The 20653-nt window shown below is 39.2% G+C and overlaps 1 protein-coding gene across 2 annotated transcripts; it reads right to left on the bottom strand.

Moving 5' to 3' along the window:
• Nucleotides 1-1830: 1830 nt before the first annotated feature.
• Nucleotides 1831-15752, bottom strand: gckr (glucokinase (hexokinase 4) regulator). Of its 2 annotated transcripts, none has more exons than XM_022197713.2 (19): nucleotides 14679-15752; nucleotides 13442-13591; nucleotides 13279-13347; nucleotides 13130-13198; nucleotides 12818-12891; nucleotides 12517-12583; nucleotides 12362-12415; nucleotides 12136-12230; nucleotides 11734-11839; nucleotides 11468-11586; nucleotides 8391-8489; nucleotides 8008-8105; nucleotides 7382-7458; nucleotides 5432-5528; nucleotides 5237-5346; nucleotides 5069-5152; nucleotides 4598-4738; nucleotides 2220-2354; nucleotides 1831-2137 (listed from the first exon to the last, which is right to left on the bottom strand). In XM_022197713.2, exons 1-19 carry the CDS (start codon nucleotides 14727-14729, stop codon nucleotides 2024-2026), a joined length of 1809 nt encoding a protein of 602 aa, XP_022053405.1. In that variant the 5' UTR covers nucleotides 14730-15752; the 3' UTR covers nucleotides 1831-2023. The 2 variants fall into 2 exon arrangements, with proteins under 2 accessions (XP_022053405.1, XP_022053404.1); XM_022197712.2 differs by having other exon boundaries at nucleotides 4598-4741; nucleotides 14679-15743.
• Between the last annotated feature and the right edge of the window lie 4901 nt (nucleotides 15753-20653).

The following is a 20653-nucleotide window of genomic DNA, read 5'->3' as shown; positions in this document are numbered from 1 at the left end:
TTTCAAGTCTCTTCCAGTGAAACAAGATGTTCATTTTGTAAATTATGGTATAATTTTTTAGAAAAATGTATCAAAAAGTAGTGTATGTTTTAGGCTGGGGCGACCTTGTGACTGACAAGTTGCTACCTTATAGTGTGGCTGAGGTCTGAGTCAGATTCCAGTTTTAAAAGACAATACGACAATACCCATATTCAAAATTCAAGGCTTAAAAATGTTCGTCAACATACCAGTAGATGATGTCTCGGTGGGTACATCCACTTCATTAAGACAGTCTGTGTTGAAACACAAACAGGGTCCATCCAACTGAGTAAAAAAATCTGATATTTTCTTTCACACAGATAATAAACAGCTGTTTTCATGGTGTTTATCCATGAAAAAATGCTTATTATAGGATTGGTACCACTCTAATGTCTAAGCATTAACTATGAAGCTAGGTTTAGCAGGTAATTAGCTTAGCTTAGCTTAGCATTGAATCTGACAGAAAGAAAGCTAGAAAGCTGACGTGGTTATCTCTCACAACAAGCTTCTTTGTTTCTGTCCATTACATGTACAAGAAGATACCAAAGGAATCTAAATTCCAGGCCATTTTCGTAAGCTAAGCTAATCACCTGCTGGCTTTGTAGTCTCATAATTAGATATGAATGTGTGCCAGTTTTCCATGTTCTTCCTTTTTCTAATCTGTCCTGCAGGTGTTGAATCAAATCGCATCAGGGCTGGCAGGATGGCTTGACACACTTCTTTCTTAACTGGAGCACCAGATCTTCATGTTAGCATCATTCTAATCTAGACTGTCTGTAAAGAGGTGACCTTAAAAGTCACTTTTTCACACGTAAGTTGAAGTGGGTTTAAAAATTACCACCACAGTAAAAAAAAAAATTTACACATCACATTAACTGAAAGGAAATGATTCAATTCAATTTTATTTTCAGCGAAGCTAACATAAGCTAAGCTAAGATATGATAAGATGGTTGTGTTCCTGATCATGTCAATCATGCTTAACCCTCCTGTTGTCTTCACTTACGGGCATCCAAAAAAATACTGTTGCTTTGTCTAAAAGAAATCCCCAAATTTCTGAAAATTTGCAAAACCTTCAGGCAGAAAATTCCAATAATTCCTTAAAAGTTTCCCTTAAAAGTTTTATTTTTTTTTAAAACGCCCCAAATTTTGCAAGAAAATTCTTGTAAATATTTTCAAAACGTGGGTAAAAATCTTCAAAAAAAATCCAAAAAATATCTAAAGTGATCACATATATATCAGTAAAACTTGTAATATTTTCTTTAAGAACACTGACATTGTTAAAGTTCTTAAGAAACATTTCTTTTTTTCCACCAAAAAATGTCCAAAGATTTCCCAAAAATGTTGAAAATGTGGCATCAGAGGTTACACTGGAAATATTTTTTTTTGCCCCACATTTTTAAACTTTAAAACGGATCAATTTTGACCTGCAGGACGACATGAGGGTTTACTACGCACAGTCACAGTGCTTGTATTCATCTCTAGATGGCAACCAGCACCATTTTTTCTCACTATATACAGTATAAGAGCTGAGAATTATGTGCTAATGCTGTCTGATCCAGACCTGATGGGCCCTGCCTTTTCTCTGCGCCTCCCTGCTGCCTTTGGCTCCGCTCCAAAGGTGTTTCCAAATCTGCTCAACTGCTCTGAAGATACACACACACGTCGCACTAATTCAGTACCTGTGAGTGTGTTTTCTGTGTGTGTGCTGAGCCACGCCGGGACACGGGGATTGAGGTTGACTTACATCACGTGGACAGATGGGCCTGAAGCTTCTACTTCCAGAAAACTGTTACAGAACACAGGGTGAAAATGTTCATACCTCAGTATCAGCTTCAGGCTTTTTAATATTGTTCAGTTTGACAATTTAGTAGAAACTAGGGACATAGACATCTGCTCATCTGACATTAAGGCTGACTAATGACCTCTCTGTGCACTCAGAAGTGAGGTCTAATTCCAGATATGACTGTACTGTATACGAAGACACTCAGCTGGACTTTGACGTCACTTATGACAACCACACCTCCACCGCTTCCCTAACAACTGGCTGTCGCTCCAAATGAGACTCCGCCTCCCTGAGAGAGCAGCCAGTCAGCAAACAGACCAACGCCAGAGGAACCACCTGCACACAGAGAGAACTTATACAACCAGCATCCGTCTCTCTCAGGTCATTCAGTTTATCATGTGCTTCACTGCTTCCTTACTTTGGTTCTTGTTACGGCAGTGCATGTGTGTGTGATGACGTCAGAGGACGTCATGTCCAGAGTCAGTTTATCCACCCGGTAGATGGTCTTCAAAAGAGCTTCTTCACACTGTGACTCCGGACGACCAGAGACCTTCTGTAATTAGAACAAGTGAGCTTTAATTTAACCCTAAGTCCATTTGTATCTGTATGATTTCAGCTGCGTACCACCGCTACTTGATAAAAAGTCTGAAAACATTTTCCAAACAAGCAATTTATGCCCTTTACAGACATGGAAAACACTGTTGCTTCATGATTTTCATAAAGTGACGGCATTCTGTCATTCAGAAAAAGGTCACTTTTACATTAATTTCACTCACAGCTTCATACAAACAAATCCATCTCCATGACAGAGAGAACAGTATTCATGCAATATGTCATACACGCGACGAGTGATGTATAATACATTATCATGCACAAATAAGACTAAATTGAAACTAATAGCAGCTTATCAAATAACTAATAGCTTCATTGTTGTATGAATTTTTTAACCTGTGAAAATTCTGTCCATGTGAAATGTTAGTAAGTTCATGAAGTTACTGCTGTTGTTCCACGTGAGTCATATCCACCCTGTGGCTGTTTGCTTTTGTCACTTTGCTTGCTAGGCGTTTAATATTACTTAGATGGAAGGCTGCAAGCCCGCCCACATTTACACATTGGACTTGTGATGTTCTTTATTTCTTGAAATTAGAAAAGTTGAGACATGCACTAAGAGGCTCCACAAAGAATTTTTATAAGATCTGGAATCCCATCCTGAATGACATTAAAAACAAGATCCACTTGTCTGCTGTTCCTTAGTTACAGGAATATAACATTTTAACATTCCAGTTTATCCATCCACCATACTTAACATCTTATGGTCAATTGTACATCAGAAGATCCTGCCTATTATTATAATATCGGTATTTTTTTTTCTCTTTCTTCTTGTGTTGTGGAAGCTTGTAAGAAATATATTTACCATACATTTTGTGATTTATTTTGTCTTGTGCTATTGTCATTATCCTTTTTTCCTTTTCTCTATATGTATTGTCAACTGTCGATTTGTTGAATAGAGCCACTCTGTTATCTGTATACTTTGTTCTGGAAAAATCGAATAAACAAAGTTATAAAAAAAAACCTGCGGCTGTTTGAGGTTGCAGGAAGGAATAAAATCAAAGAAAAGACTCCTACAAACTGAACTTTAGCTGCCATTAATGTTCCAATGAATTGGTGAGTGTCATTAGTCTGACCTGTTACAGACTCCTACTTAAAATAAATTGAATAAATTCACATTTGAATTCAAAACAGAAATTGAAATATAACTTACCAAAAATTTGATAAGGTCAAAAAATGTTGCAAATTGAAATTTAAAATCTGAAAATTAGTGAAATCTGCTGGTTCCACCCATGATGGACCCTCATCCTTTACTGAAAAGCCTTTGAAACATCCTTAACTCAGACAGAACACAGCTTAAATTAACAAGAACAACAAAAAGAATGAAAAATGATCAAAATTAATCCAAAGGTAACGCAGTAAGTCAATACTTGTAAGCAACCAAACACCAGAACATGACATTACAGTGCAGATATGCAATATAGAATACATTCTATCAGAAATATACTATACATCAATACAAAAAGTTGACAGAAATATATACAATTTCATTTGCTAATATTAAAAATTTCAACAAATAAGTTAACTCTGAACTCTGTCAGGGAATGAGGAGAGTAGTTCTTAGATTTTGAAACACAAATTGTGTCTTTTGCTCTCTGTGATGTTTTTGGACCAGTACTAAGGCTGACATGGGAAAAATCTTTTTATAAATCACTTTAAATAACTCAGAGTAACCTATATTGTGCGAGTCTACCTATTATCGTGATGGTTTGACCTAATAAAACTGTTGTTGTTGGAGGTATAACTGTGTGTACGAAGCACGGTACGTACTGTAAAGCCTCTTGTATACGCAGTGGGAGTACTGAAGTCTCAAGGCAAGTTAGAAAATGAAAACAGTCTGGTATTGTGGCATTAGGAGGCAGTGGCACCTGTACAGATGTCTTTTCACATTAGCAGCAACACCCAAATCTCCATTGTGGGTAATGTAGGTGGCAGGTTTTAACAAGGAAGAGAAACGCGTGGAATAAGAAAAGACACTTCTGAACGTGTTGCATCAACATTGATCCTTTTTTTTCTAAATATTTTAGCACATCTTCTTCACTGGGTGTGAAGTCTGTTGTAAATATGGTGGACAGAAGTCAAGAGAGTTGGTAGTCTCTACTGAATGAGAATATCCAGTGGGGAAAACTCAGACATAATAAGGTAAAAATGTGTTTTTTATTCCGTCTGTTGTATAATTTTATATACCTGGAGTAAGCGTGTGGCTCTGCGGTACAGTTTGCTGTTGGTGACCTGCACGTCGATCATGTGGTTCTGGTATATCTTCCCCTTTAAGACGTGAGCTCCGGTGCTCACGGCGTTCAGAACCAGCTTAGTGGACAGCTCCCACTGCTGAGAGAGAGAGGCAATTGATTTTCTTTCCCCTTACAGTTATGTAAGCGCCACTGAGAGGAAACATTAAAAACAACAGCATTAAAAATATAACCTGTCCCCTAAAATGAGACCAACAGAGCACAATAAATGAGAAAAACTAAAAATCGATAAAAAGGGAATCTTTGCATTTAACCACATCCTGTTGTCCAGTGTGCTTATTTCTTTATGTGTCTGCAAAGGGCTCTGTGGAAAGAGGGTGGCAGGCCAACAATAAGGGAGTAAATGAGGCAAAGCGGTTATTCATCATGCTCTAGTGAGTCATAGAAGTGATGTAGCGTAGTGTACCATGTGTTGTAAGCTCGCTGAAACAGATGCTCCCTGAAGCCAGGCAATCTTTAGTGTAGATAAACACAGCCGACTGATGTCGTCCTGCAAGAAAAAATCCATTCTGACTCATAGATAGACAGACAGACAGGCAGACAGACAGACAGACAGACAGACAGATAGATATACTTGTTGCAGAGCCGCTGATGTGTCCTCTTCAGTCTGATGATAAACAGCATGGAGGTTAGACGTCTTTTCTCTCACCCTGCGTGCCAAATCCACCACTTTACTGACATCATCTGTGCAGAGAGGCAGTCAGAACACTGAACGCTGATTCGATTTGGACGGCATCCAAACGTGGGAAAAAAAAACATCTTTCCTCACCGGAGTGTGTGTATATGAGCAGAACAGTGTCCTTGTCAGTGAGACGGGGAAGAACCTGATGTAGGAAATCCTCATGTGCTATGCAAAACTCAGGCCCCTAGAGGAAACATGGAAACATGTTATTTACACCGATTACTGGAGTAGCTTTTCCAAGCAGGCCTCCTTTTATTCATGTGCTAACATAATTGCACAAGGGTTTTCTAATCATCAATGAGCCTTTCAACACCATTAGCTAACACAATGTAGCATTAGAACACAGGAGTGACGGTTGCTGGAAATGTTCCTCTGTACCCCTATGGAGATATTCCATTAAAAATAAGCTGTTTCCAGCTAGAATAGTCATTTACCACATTAACAATGTTTTTGACTGTATTTCTGATTCATTTAATGGTATCTTCATTGAAAAAACTGCTTTTCTTACATAAATATGAACATTTCTAAGTGACCCCAAACTTTTGAACGGTAGCGTATATACAGTCTATGACAAGATGGTCTATACATTAAATTTATACACCAGGCAGTCATGAGCATGTAATCGCTAGTCAGTGACAATCACTTCTTCAAATTCTTTCTATAGTGTGCTTTGAACTTTAGCAAACACTTTGGTCTCCCAGCTAGCTAGCTTTCCTGCTAAATATATTTTATGTTGTTTTAAGTCTTTGTGTGACAGACATTTGATGGTAAATGCTAAAACACACATTGGTTACTTGCTAGCATTAGCCACATCAAGTTAAATTGCAGCAGCAAAGCACCTGCTATTCTGATAAGCAACAACATTTATTTTCTGTAAATTTTAAAATCCCAGCCTTAGAAGGGCCTTCAGAATAAGGCATACAACATGTTTACAGACAGAATAAATTATGTGGGAACTTTTGCTGACCTTAAAAAACAGTAATACGACTTACTGGCATAAACTGGGCAGCAGAGAAAGTTGATATTGTGAAATGCCATCTCAACATTTATCTATTCATTTATGCATATTTGCTCGTTTCATCTGTCTTTGAATACTTCACGTGTCTATTACTGTCTTATTTTGCTGTTCAGACTTCCTTCTTTTAGTTATTTAAAGCACTCAGTGTGTCTGTATGAAAGTGTTACACAAACAGACTGATTGATTGACACATAAACACATGCAGACCAACACACACCGCCTACATACATATGCATATATTCAAATTGTGGTGGCTGTAATGCTGATGAAAGTGTTTTTTACTGTTTTTAAAAACACCACTGCTGTTCTCTGAGGTAATTTAGAGGGCAATGTCACTGTTTCTCTGTAGTTTCATACACTGAGGCAACACATTTGAAGCAGTTGCATTAATCTCATAATTGGAATATCGGCTCCGACCTCGTCACTCCCCACAGGGAAACACTTCGCTCAGCAACACAGAAGGAAGCCTACAGGTGGAAACTGGAGTGAATAATTTGTTGGTTTTTTTCTCTGCAAAAGTGCTTTAGAATCCCTTGTCAGTGCTACTTAAGTTGAACTGAGGACTTAATTAAGACCAATGAGCAGCATTTAAAAAAAAAAAGACTACAGCAGATTAAGTGAAAACAGACATGAAGTCCAACAGGGCTTCACAAAGCAGGTACAGCAGGGTGTGTTTTATTCTAATCCGGTTCAGGGTTAATCTACCAGTAGCACGCTGCAGAGACAGATGTGTCATTACAGGGTGTAAAACAGGACCTGGATGTCATTTTAATTGGATTTTACTGGATTTGTGACATTTTAATACTTATAAAACCCACAGACAAGACAGAACATAAATCTCCATGTCTGCAGTCAGCGAGTACTGGCACTGTTTTCTGCAGAAGAGAAAATATCAGTACAGCCACGCATTCTGTGAAATGAAAGCTTTGTTTTGATGAGTAATTAGCAATTAATTATAATGGCCCTCTTTTGTTTAAATCGATGTTTAAATAGATGATTCATTGTTTCCTTTCGCTCACCAGCGCAGTCATGGGTCCCTCTTTGTTGTTCAGCTCCCCGTATCCTCCACTGATGAAGCCTCGAACATCTTCGTAATCTGAAACACATATATGTGATTGTTTATCATTGCACACTGAATTAGATTAACCCTCCTGTTGTCCTCATTTATGGGCAACAAAAAAATAGTTTCCTTGTCTGAAAAAAATCCAAAAATTCTGCCAAAAAATTCCCCAAATTTCTGAAAATTGGCAAAAACTTCAGGAAGAAAATTCCAATAATTCCTTAAAAGTTTCCTTTAAAAGTTTTATTTCAAAAAGCCTTCAAATGTGGCAAGAAAATTCTTGTAAATATTTTCAATAAATGAGTAAAAATCTTCCAAAAAAATCCTAAAAATATCTAAAGTGATTACATATATATCAGTAAAACTTCTAATATTTTCTTTAAGAACATTCACAAAAAAATCAACAGTTGATTTTTTTTTGTGAATGTTCTTAAGAAACATTTTCAACATTTCTTTTTTCCACCAAAAAATGTTCAAAGACTTCCCAAAAATGGTGAAAATGACAGCAGAAGTTTCACTGTGAAAATATATATTTCTTCACACTTTTTTTCACATTTTTGCAGATAATGGGTCGGCAAAACTCACCTGCTCCAAACGTGGGGTTACACTCACTGGCGTCAATGAGGCCCAACAAAGCCAGAGATCCCCAACCGAGGTAACACACACGCCTACCACAACGCAAACTGAAACACATAGAGCAGAGCAGCAGGTTACTGATGCTAATTTTAGATACAATAATATATGATTGCAGGTTTAAAATCACTGTAACAGATATAACTGATGTTGCAGAGAGTAGTAGGTGTGATAAAGGTTGAATTTTTTTCTTTATTTTTCTTCCATTAATTGAGTTCCATTCAGTGACATCAACAGAGCCAAGACGCTGCTGTAAATCAAAGTATCCTGAGTCGGTTTACTGTGTTAAATAAAATGCATGGCAACAGTAAAAGGTGTCAGAGAGGACGTGCTACCTCTCTCCTGCTGCTTCCACCAGATCAGTGATTATCTCACTCTGAGCATAAGTGACATCCAGAGTTTTCTCATAAGCTCTCAGGCGCTGCAGAATACCGCTGTTGGAAAGAAAGAAAGACAAAAGTGAAATTTGTTATACATATAGCACATAAAATAATTTTACATGAACCCAAAGAGCAGCATCTCAGCATGTTCACAATGTTCTCTTTTCCACATTGACCTCTAGAGGTCAGCAATGCACAGCGGAAACATGCTGAAAACGCTGCCGTTACACTAATTCTGCACAGGGTAACTGCTCCCAGGAAGATTCTCAACTTGCTGGTGCTGTCAGCTTGAAGGACACTTTGACGAATGCCATGTGAGTTTTAAGAATGTTACACGGTTTGGCTTTGTGCTGCAGTCGACAGTTCAGTGATGAGAGACAGCTGTTCCATTTACGAAGCTTCAATTTGGCTTGAATTGAAAGAGATGAAAAAACAACAAATGTTTACACAATTGACACCAAGCATGCAAATTCTCACTCACTAACATAGCCAAGAATGCGAACAGATACACCGATACATGTGACTCTTAAAGGCGCAGATCACTAGTAATGTGAAAAACTTGTAAAGGGTTGCAGGTTGATGGCTGTAAACGCAAAGAAGCACTCAGGAAGCAACATGTTGTTCCTGTGGGTGCAGAAAGAGGCGACCGAAGGTGCTATGGGGGAATGGAAGTGATGAGGAGGAGCTGGTCGACTGTCCACTTGCAGGAATTGTGTCTAAGCGCTGGTGCACTTTTAAGTCTATTAAACCTCATTTCGTGCTGCGGGTCAAAACTGACCCATTTTAAGGTTTAAAAATGTGGAAAAAAATATATATACACTGCTCAAAAAAATTAAAGGAACACTTTGAAAACACATCATATTTCAATGCGAGGAAAAAACAAACTGGATATTTACATTGATATGGACTGGTTAATGTGTTAGGAATGAAAAGATGCCACATTGTTTAATGGAAATGAAAATTATCAACCCCCAGGAGGGCTAAATTCATGACACCCCAAAATCAAAGTGAAAAACTGATGTGGCAGGCTGGTCCATTTTCTGAAATTCCTTGGCAGCAACTCAAAACGGTATTCAGTAGTTTGTATTAGGGATGGGAATTTCGACTAATTTCCGAACCGACTAGTCACTAATTTTATAGGCGACTAGTCAGTTCGGAAAACTTGCAATTTAACCCTTTAAGCGCCAAAGTCACAATATTGCAACAAGCAACATTGCTGAACATAACAAGCCATAGCTTCACACTAGCGTTTAACCGACCAGTAAAATACTAAACGTTGCTCTCATCTGTGAAAAGCAAAAGGTGCCATTGGCAGACCTGCCAATTCCTGTGTTCTATGGCAAATGCCAACCGAGCTCCACGGTGCCGGTCAGCGAGCACCAGGGCCACTAGAGGATGTCAGGCCCTCAGACCACTCTCATTAAATCTCTTTCTGATTGTTTGGTCAGAGACATTCACACCAGTGGTCTGCTGGAGGTCATTTTGTAGGGCTCTGGCTGTGCTCATCCTGATCCTCCTTGCACAAAGGAGCAGATAGCTGTCCTGCTGATGGGTTGAGGACCTTCTGCAGCCCTGTCCAGCTCTCCTCGAGTAACTGCCTGTCTCCTGGAACCTCCTCCATGCTCTTGAGACTGTGCTGACAGACACAGCAAACCTTCTGGCAATGGCACATATTGACGTGCCATCGTGGAGGAGTTGGACTGTCTGTGGAACCTCTGTAGGGTCCAGGTATCGCCTCATGCTACCAGAAGTGACGCTTACCCTAGCCAAATGCAAAACTATTGAAAAACAGTCAGAAAACATTAGGAAGGAAAAAATGTCAGTGGCCTTCACTGATAAATTCATTCTTGTTTTGGGGGTTGTCTCATTGTTATCCCTCTAGTGCACCTGTTGTTAATTTCATGAACACCAAATCAGCTGAAACTGACTAAAAAACCCCTCTTTTACTTGACCAGATCAGTATCCCACATGTTTCACTGATTTGATGCAATGCTTAGATTAAAAAGTGTTCCTTTAATTTTTTTGAGCAGTGTATTTTCACAGTGAAACTTCTGATGCCCACATTTTCAACATTTTTGGGAAATCTTTGGAATTTTTTTGTGGAATAAAAGAAATGTTAAAAATGTTTGTTAAGAACATTCACAAAAAAATTGAGAATGTTCTTAAAGAAACTATTAGAAGTTTTACTGATATATATGGCATCACTTTAGATTCCACATGTATCTACTTCTATATTCACTATTCACACACACTGATATGCCATGGGCACCAATGAACCTGTCACCCTTCCTTGGATCGCCTTCTTAGCTACTAACCACTGAATACTGAGAATATCCCACAAGAACTGTTGTTTTGGAGATGCTTTGACATCACAGTTTGGTTCTTACACTGCCCACATTTTCCTGCTAAATTCCAGAACTAACTGTTCACTTGCAGCCAAATGTATCCCATCCCGTTAAACAGGAAAATCAATGGAATTCACTTGACCTTTGTTAATAATGTGGTTCATGTTTGTTTATTTGAAAATATCAATACCAGTCTGTCTGTATGCTGAATCTCAAGGCAAAGCCAGCAGACTGTTCTGTTCGCTGGTATAACGGCAGGAAGAAGTGTGAAACAGTTGGGCTTCCTCTATCCAAATGTAAGAAAATATGCCGACCAACCCCTCTAAAGCTCACACATTGTATCCCATCTGTTTGTTCTCTGTGTTTAATCTGCGTTTCTTAACTTTGGAGGGAGACAGCTGTTTCTCCAAGCTTACACTCTTTAAGTTAAGCTAGTACAATCATCTGCTCACACTAGAGGGCTATCAATCTCCCCACCTCGTTGTTTTGTCTATTTCCTAAAGTGTTTAACTCTTTCAAGTGTCTTTCTTTTATTGTTATTTATAGGGCACTTGGAGGTGGTTGTACCTCCACCTGAAACTCTCACAGCGACAGCGGCAAACTAAAATAGAATCGTGCAAAGCGTGAGTGTATTCAGGTAGCTGCAGGTGAAATAATTCAAAAAGCTTTTCAGTGTTTCTATCTTACTTGTATGCGACGGGTGCGTGTGAGAAAGCGGCAGCGTGAGCGGCAGATAAGACAACCTCCAGGAGAATCTTGGTGGCGCTGCCTCCCTTCATCCTGGAGGAGCCGCTGATGGCTTCTGGCTGAACAGACACACACAGAGTTAGCGGGCAGAGCAGAGCGACAAAGCTCCCCCTCGTTTCTAATTCGGAGACTTGACACAAATGCAGCCTGAACGGTTAGAGGAGGAACGGGAATAATGGGTGCAGGAGCACGATGAGCACAAGTACCCCGACTGCTGGGTTGATGAGGAAGGCCTGGTGGCTTTTGGCGAGCTCCTGCATCCTCTGAACCACACTGAGAAATGTGAATGTGCAGCCTGGTAGAGGTTCATCCCTACACAATGAAACAAAGATTGTCTTTACGTTAAACTTCTTCTAAATCAAATGTTACCTATGACCCCAGATTTGATACACGATCAACTCAATCAATATTCACCACTTTCAAAAAAATGTAAAATTAAAGATGGGATTTTTGGTGAATTCAGGATAAGTGACCCACAAAACAAAAAAAATACATGGAAGCACTAAAGCATGCAAAACAGAGTAATGAAATCAAAATATCTGTATTTTTTATGTGAGAAATATATAGTATAGAAAATATACAGTGTGCAAAGTGAAGCAGTCACACACCTGGCCTGATGTGCAGGGTTGAAACCCACCAGAACAGGAGTGTAGACTTCAGGGTGCTGCAGGCAAAAGTCCAGCTGACCTGCCACAAATGGAGCCTACAGGACCGGAAATAAAAAAAACAGCAGTAGCAGTCCAGTGATAGTTTCACTAATAGTGGTACAATAAACAGCAACTCTCAAAAGAGTTTACATGTAAATTTAGTCTCTGAACTATCAGGCTGACTTACAGATAATCCGCACGAAATGCCGATGAACAGCACTCTCTTCTTTCCCTCGCAAACCTGCAGAGCACCAAAAACATGTAGTGGCAGAAACGCTGGACCTTCTCTACCACATTTACACTATTTCCACTCAAACACACACTTTCCACAATGCCACTGACCTTCTTCAGACTGAGCATTCCCAGTTTGGGGTCGTCTTCGGGAGCTTCTTGTGAGGAAAGGAGAGCTCTGAGGAAAAAGAGTGAGAAGAAAAAGTGACTTTAAAGGGAAGAAATAACACATTTCTCCTCTTAGAAAAGTAGATGTTCTTTAAGCAATAAAACACACTTTCACAGCAACAACTATCAAAACCACACAAGCCAGGGGTCATTTTATACAAAGTAAGTCTGTTGCAGCTGCTTTTCTATGTTTAATTGTACGTTTATGATATATAATTCCCACAATATCAATATCAATATATACCTGTCTCCTCCTGCAATGATGTATGAATAAACCGGACTCTGGTTCAGCTGCCTCAGTGCTCTGTTGAAGCCTGACTAACATCACACACAGACACACAAAAACACACCACAGAAAGCATTTTTTTCATAAACTGAGCAAGATTTGATTAAATAACTAAATTTAGTGCAATTTTTTGATATTACTGGCATGGTTTTCTCTGCTTCTGCCTTTATCTTTCCATTATGAACACTCCAGTAAGTGTTGTGGCCCAGTTGTTTGCCTCCTTATTTCTGGTTTCCGGGGAGCTAAATCATGTTTCAGAGTAACTTTTACCGTGATGAGGAAAGCCAGTCGACCAGAAGTGCCACAACCACTCAGTATAACAAGGCTGTCCTCAGGATCCTGTTAAAGAAACAGAGGACACGATAGCAAGGCTGAGAAATAAAAGTACACACTTGAAGACGGAGTCTGAGAGAAGATACCTTCAGAATGAGCTCCACCCTTTTAGCAACCTCCATCAATGTTGTCACCACTTGGTCACTCAAAAGCCTCTAAAAATCACATTTAAATAGTTATATCTTGAACTTTTAGAATATGTTGTCAGTATAGTATATTTGTCAGTAAGTGTTTATGGAATGCCTGTACATGGTAGGTTGACCCTGTTTCTTCTGGAAACATCTGGGCATCACAGGCCTGTAGCATCTTCACAATGCTGCTGGCTGATGCTCGGTCGATGTCACGAGTTAAAGGGTTCGATTTCTCTGAAACAGGGAGGGAAGGTTCATAATCTGGGGACTGAGAGACAAAAAATGAGGAAGAAAAGAATAATTAGATGTATGTGTTGCTTTGAGATTCTTACGCCAAACCTACTTTATTCCAGTGATTATAAAATGTAAAGCGTAGCTACAAATTGGAAAAACTTTATCTTGTTTGAAGTACTGTCCTTAATTACAATTTCAAGATTGCTCGAGGTTATTTGATTCTTCTATTCCATATTTCAGGGTGAAATATTACACTTTCTACACCCCTACATTTTTCTGGTAGCTTTATTTAAGGTGCAGATTTGACACAATAGCTAATATAACATGCTATAACACACTGTGTCTATTTAGGTCACATTTTAGATGTTTATGAGTTGCAGCTTCATTGCCTCTCCTACTCTAAACTTTTCATATGGTTTTATTTCCTAAAATGTTCCAATGAGCCAAAATCTCTCCAAAACATCAAAGATTGGAGGAAAAACACAAAACAACATCCATGGAGCTACATAGTTAGGAGTTAGCAGTTAGCTGCCGTGCTAGCTAGCGAGCATAAACATGTAGCAGTTCTGGTCACAAAAGTCGACTAGCATCTTCCAGGTACACTAATTACAATGTGTTAAAATGGCAAGTTTGTATTCCATAATGGCTTTTGTACTAATAAAACAGCTTTTATTGAAATAGCTTATTTAAAACAGCCAACTTTGAGGGAGCCTTTGACATTTTGGCAAATTTTCTTTAATGCTTTTTACTAGAGTTTGAAAAGAAAATGAATGCTGCTATCATGTAGCTAAACTAACATGTAAATAGTGGTCAGTTAGCTTAGCTAAGATAAACATTTGAAGCTGGAGGAAAAAGCATTTCTGGCTTCTTTTAAATGTAACAAAAGTCTGTTAGAACCTTCAAAGTATATTAATTAGTTATTTTACTTTCATTTATTAAATACAAACACATATAAAAACAACAAGTTTCTATTTCACAGTGGTTTTTGTGTCAGATTATTTTGTACCCATGCACTGTGGCTTCTGGACCTCATGCTAAGCTAACTCCTGGCTGTAGCTATACACTATATTTGCCATAAAACACGCATTGTTCAAATACTACTTAGCATGCTGTTAACTTACCTCCCACTCATGCATAGCAGAAAGACTACAAGTCCAATCTGATTTTGCCATTTTACACAAATCTGTCCTGTCCTGTCAAAAACAGTTTGTCGCAAGAAATGTGCCTGTGTGCAGCTGGTTTCTTTTCCAGTATTCAAAAGGAAAGCCACAACATGTGCGGCTCTATCTGAAGTGGCAAAGTTCACTTTGAGACCTTTGAGACTGAGGTGTTAAAGGAACACACCATCACAAAGAACACCTGTAGATTCATGGCACCTGAATTTAGCACCTGTAAAACAGGAAATAAACTGCATTCACCAATCACAAGTGAAACATTTCCAACCCCTGATTCACAAAATGTAGCACAGCAAGTCAATTGGAGCTCAGATATCAAACTAAAAAATCAGCATGGGACAGCTTTCGTTTAACAAAAAAAGAAAAAAAAATCCTTGATCTCAGCTCAGAGAGTGTTGGCTCAGTATAAATAAAAACCTCTAACAGTGAAATTCCTGCCACGATTTTCAAACATGCTTTTCAACCCTACAGTGTCCCAAAGATCCAACTGATTCTCAGCAGTGAGAAAATATTTACACCACAGCAGATTGTGGAGTCTAATACATTTCATCACTCCTCCAAACTCCCACCACAGTCTCTCATAACTGCCGACTAATTGCTGTTGGTGACTCCGCTGCGAGGACATTTTTCACATCGTGTTCCATCAGCGAAGAAAAGACTAATTTTATTTCTCCTAACACTCCCTAATTCGTGTCACATCTCTCTTTTTTTCTGACATGAAGAGAATTTCCTGTAAAGACACACGACTCTCTGCAGTGATGCATTTGCATGAATCATTACCGGCTCACACTGATTATTAATAATATCAGACATTTGAGGTACAGTTGGGTGTTAACCTCTCTGAGTCAGTCCAACACCAGAGCTGTGCGTGGGGCTGTGTGATATGTCAAATCAGGACAGTTGCACCGAGCTAGAATATTCAGTGGCAAAGCAGACTGTACTAAAATCTAATAAAACTCATCATTACTTGATTGATAGATTAGTTGTCTGGCCTATAAAATGTCAGCAAATGGTGGCTCAATGTCTCCCAAAGCCCATGAATAGATCTTGTTTGGTCCACAACCCAAAGATATTCAGTTTATTGACATGGAGGAGGAAATAAAAACTATCAGAGAAATTCCGTTTTTCTTAAACCAATTATTTGATTGGTGGGTAATTATTTTTAAAGTAGTTGAGAACTAATCAGTTAATTGTTGTTGCAGCTGCCTCTCGTTTGGTATTGTGCAGAAAAGTATTAATGCTTAAACTGGATGTTTAAATAGACGATGCTTGTGTCAAAATGTTGCTTGAGATGTTCCTTTTTTCACTTTAGACTTATTTCTGCATATCAGTTTAAATATCAAATAAGCCTAATTGCCATCCTGGGGTGCAGAAGGCTAACAGAGACCCTCCTAACAGGTGAAAAAAATCATTCAATTGTTAATCTGAACTTCCATCCATCCATTCTCTATACACCGCTTTATCCTCACTCGGGTCGCGGGGGGTGTTGGAGCCTATCCCAGCTGACTCGGGCGAAGGCAGGGGACACCCTGGACAGGTCACCAGTCTGTCACAGGGTTACATATACAGACAGACAATCACACTCATATTCACACCTACGGGCAATTTAGAGTAACCAATTAACCTCAGCATATTTTTGGACTGTGGGAGGAAGCCAGAGTGCCCGGAGAAAACCCACGCATGCACAGGGAGAACATGCAAACTCCATGCAGAAAGATCCCAGGCCCAGCCCAGGATTTGAACTGAGGATCTTCTTGCTGCAAGGCGAAAGTGCTAACCACTACGACACTGTGCAGCCCCTAATCTGAACTTTCATTTTGTAATTTATTTCACATGAAATCTCATTTAAATAATCAGACCTTCAGGGGTCTTTAAGGTTAGGGGCCTGATTTCAGACATTTCAACCAAACCCAGCTCTGTTTTCAGCCCTGGAAACCCACAGTTCAGCAGCCAATCACATCAGACTCTTTAATTAACCTGAGCCATAATCGTTTTTTTCCCACAGAGCTGGAAACAGATGGTGAAGAGGCACAGACACAGGACATTATCACAGTTTTTTTGCTATTTTTCTTGCTCTCCATTCTTTGTGTTTGCAGCACAAAACAGCATTCCAGTCGATCCTCGCTGCTTTTCCTTGTTTTGAATTTGTCACAAATCTCAGCAGCTTTTTAAAATGTAAATGCCTGCTTTGTGCCTGTGACGACTCGGAGCAGTGAAGCCGCTCTGCTGCATTTTTCACAAACCGAACACGCCTTTCTCACTGAATGATGCAGCAGCAGACTTGTTGACCAGCTGACAACAATGTCTGAGTTTATACAGTCGGAGGAGATGAAGCACAAAGTCTCTTGTTCTGTTCATGCCTCGGCTGGTGAGAACAGCTTGTTTCTTCCCATTTTAGTTAGTTAGTTCTTTTCCCGACTATGTTTACTAGTGCCTTTGACATCCACGTGTTTCCAACCTGTAGCAATGCCTCATAAATAAGAGATTCCTCCTGAGCTGACCCCCTCTACGTCCAGCCTGCTGCAGAGCTGCACCGCACACTGACCTTGGCAGCAAACCACGAAAGGTCCTTCGATTGAGAAGAAGCTGCAGAATCTCCTCCCCATCCCACTCATCCTCAGCATTGTTCTTAGTTCTTGACAAATCGCTGCTCCCACAGGAGGAAGGAAGCCATCAACACTTAAGTGGCTCCTCTCATTATTAGTCATAAAACTCGGGAAGAGAAAATGGCTCATTCAGGGTGCGGCGAGGAGAAGGTTTTTGTTTTTGGCTTTGCTGTAATTTTCTGTCTGACATTGTCACGAACTTGAGCTCAAACCGATTTGTTTGATGCTGCAAAAAAAAATCACAGCATTGCATTAAAAATATTACACCCTACATTATACATGTGGTTATTTAAATGTCTTATTTATCTCATTTTAAAATTCTAACAGTGTAAAAGCAGGATTTTTACACTACCACAGCACTGAAAAGGAGGAACATCAATTTCCAATGAAAAAGAGACCAAACTGCCTCTGCTAGCTGAACTAAACAAATCTAAAATGACACCACTTTGGCTGCATAATGACTTTTTTTATAGCTTCAGTCTGCTAGCTTTCCCAACTCATACACATATGCACAAAATGTATTCCCAAATTAGCTACTTCCATTTTTCAAAGATCTGCTTCCTTCTATGACAGTCAGGTTGGTGTTAAGAGGCTACACAGACACCTTTCCCAAGTATTGTCCTTATTGGTATAATTTTAAGGTATTTTTACTCTAAAGCGTGGCCATTTTATGTCACTTTAAATTTGTTCTTTATCTGTATTTCAGATAGGAGTATGGTGTTTTTACCCCACTGGCTCTATCCATGTAGGAGTTGATCAAGCAGTAGTTATAATTTGCCACACCTCCATCTGCTACAACATTAAAACACTTAGATGTTGATGCATCTTTACTAATATTATGCAATACTGCAATGAATATTACTGTAAAACACTGAGAGGAGTTATTCTGGCTGATTTTGCTCATGTTGGAGTTAAAATGGGAATTATGGGAGTTCACCAAACTTCATGAACGATAAAGATGCATTCTCACTTCAGCAGATTCGACCAAACTAACAGGATTAAAGTGAGGTCTTATCAGCAATGTGAGAGAATGATAAGAAAAAAAGTTCTGTACAGACAACATTATCTGTTTAAGGTGAGACATTGCAGGAAAAAAACTTGGCCATTTTTTAGATTTTAGGCCATTTTGCTTACAAAACCTTTTAGTCAGATAGAAAGAAAACACCTAAAATACACGTTAATGCATGCAGACGTAAACTATACCACATGTGGTTTTAAGTTGTTTTCTCAAAATGGGATTTTTCTCCTAATCTGAGCCAAAAATCTCCACTTCAGTAGCACTTGCAGACACCAAACTTTCCAGTTTTACTCCTATTGATATTCTGAAGATTTTCCCAAAGGTTTTCTGTTACATATATAATTGAAAACCACATGTATTTAATATTATCTTACTAAAATCATAGCAAAAATATATTTTCCCCCTGGTTTCTGACAGTATCTTCAGAATTATGGAGTGATTTAAGGAGATATCCAAAATCCCCTTTTTGCTCTTGAAATTTCGGTAAATTAGTACAGATTTCATTAAATTTGCCCTCATTTGCATATTCATTATAACATTTTAGAAACTTGTAACACACAAGAAATAGTTCTATTTATGAAGGCAATGAATTGAGAAAGTTTCATGGCGATATCTCAGTATTTTCTTTTCTTTCGTGTCTTCTTTATTGTCTAAAACAACAGAATTTTCTTTCTCTGGTAACTAAAACATCTCTTTAACCACACAAACATTAACTATACATCTGTTTCTGCACTCCCTCTTTAAACACCAGAACAGGAGAAGCAGAGAATTTTTTTTTTTGAAAAGACAGCACAAAAGTTTTTTTAAAAAGTCTGAAAATACGGTGTTTGGGCAGCCAGAGCTTTCTAACTTACTGTAGTATTTCTTAAAGAACATTTTAATGCAGGACGTTTACTCAGTTTAGTGCATATCACAGAATTACTACTTCTTTCCTCCACTGTCAGACTCTTTTCAAAAGCTGGAAGTTCTCACCAGTCATCCTCTTCCATAACAACCCAGCTTTTCATGTGTTTTGATTGTATTTTTTCCAACAATCTGTGCGTCTGAAACTTTTTTAAGTTTGTCAATTAACTTCCCATTGTTTTCCCTCTAAAGCCTTTATGCAGATGTACACTTCCTGCATATCTGAGACGTCCCGAACAGTGAACAGAAAAACTTTTTAATTACGCCTGCACCTTATCTAACATCGTCCTGAATCACGAGGAGATTAAAACTTTCATTTTGATTCCTATCAACTCCGAACAGAGTCATTTTTTGATCATTTGGGACTCGGTGCTGATTTTGCTGCTTCTTTTTACTCCTTTCACGGCTTTCATTTGGATAAATATTGCATAGTTTCGGGTGGGACTGCAGCTGCACGTCTCTCTGAGTATGATTCAGGAGAAGTGGATCATCTCCGACTGCGCATGTGTCATTTATTAACTTCCAGAATTTCATGTTTTCTTCACATTCTTAAGTCCCCGCGAGTCACGTGTCGCTGCTCTTTCCCCGAGACGTGGATGTAATTATCCTTAAGTGCAGGTGTCGGGGAGAACAGTCTGCAGCCTTTGAGTGTTGCCGTCACTCACTCTCATTGTCTTCTCGCTCGTGCGCAAACGGCGAAAAACCCATCGACTCCCTCCCCAGCCCCGTCCTTCAGCCGCACAGCCACGGTCGTCATGACAACAGAGCGGCTAATCTCCAGTGGACAGCGCAGGGAGAGAAAGTGCAAGAGGAGCTCGCGCAGGAACGTGCTTCTGAGAAAGTGTGTGATAAAGAGATGCAGTGCATGCTTGCATATTTTACAGTGTGTGTGTGTGTGTGTGTGTGTGTGTGTGTGTGTGTGTGTGTGTGTGTGTGTGTGTGTGTGTGTGTGTGTGTGTGGAGGGAAAAATAAATTAGGTGTGTGTTTAATGACATCATTGCTACATCTTCACAACAGTGGACAGGTTTAAAGACAATATTTACACGATAGCCAGCATTCCTCAGTTTTTGCTTTATTTTTCCTCAACATTCTCCAAAAAAAAATCCATTTTTACTCCCCCATCCTCACTTCTTCCTCCCTAAATCTTCCCCTTCTTTGCCTCTTATCTGTTTTCCCTTCCCCAATTTTTACTCTAAATCCCATTTTCTCCTCTTTTCCGTCGCTCCATCCCACCACACACAACATCCCCTTTTTTCCTCCCTTTCCTCTCCGACACAACCTTTTCATCCCTGCCACAATTCCTTAATCTTCCCCTCTCTTCTTCCCTTTTTGTCCCCCCGTCAATCTTTTCATCCTTTCAAACTGCTCCGGCCTGAATCATCTCTTCTATCTT

The sequence above is a fragment of the Acanthochromis polyacanthus genome, chromosome 22 (genome assembly GCF_021347895.1).
Source record: "Acanthochromis polyacanthus isolate Apoly-LR-REF ecotype Palm Island chromosome 22, KAUST_Apoly_ChrSc, whole genome shotgun sequence".
Classification (NCBI taxonomy): Eukaryota; Metazoa; Chordata; class Actinopteri; family Pomacentridae; genus Acanthochromis; species Acanthochromis polyacanthus.
This window is presented reverse-complemented; position numbering and strand designations above follow the sequence as displayed.

Excerpts from the sequence above, each read along its gene's own strand:
- gckr (XM_022197712.2), bottom strand. The coding sequence starts at position 14,729 with ATGGCAAAATCAGATTGGACTTGTAGTCTTTCTGCTATGCATGAGTGG. Across the intron at positions 7,459-8,007 it reads TAACCCCACGTTTGGAGCAG|ATTACGAAGATGTTCGAGGC; the intron begins GTGAGTTTTGCC and ends TATGTGTTTCAG. Across the intron at positions 5,153-5,236 it reads CATCAGCGGCTCTGCAACAA|GACGACATCAGTCGGCTGTG; the intron begins GTATATCTATCT and ends TTTTTCTTGCAG.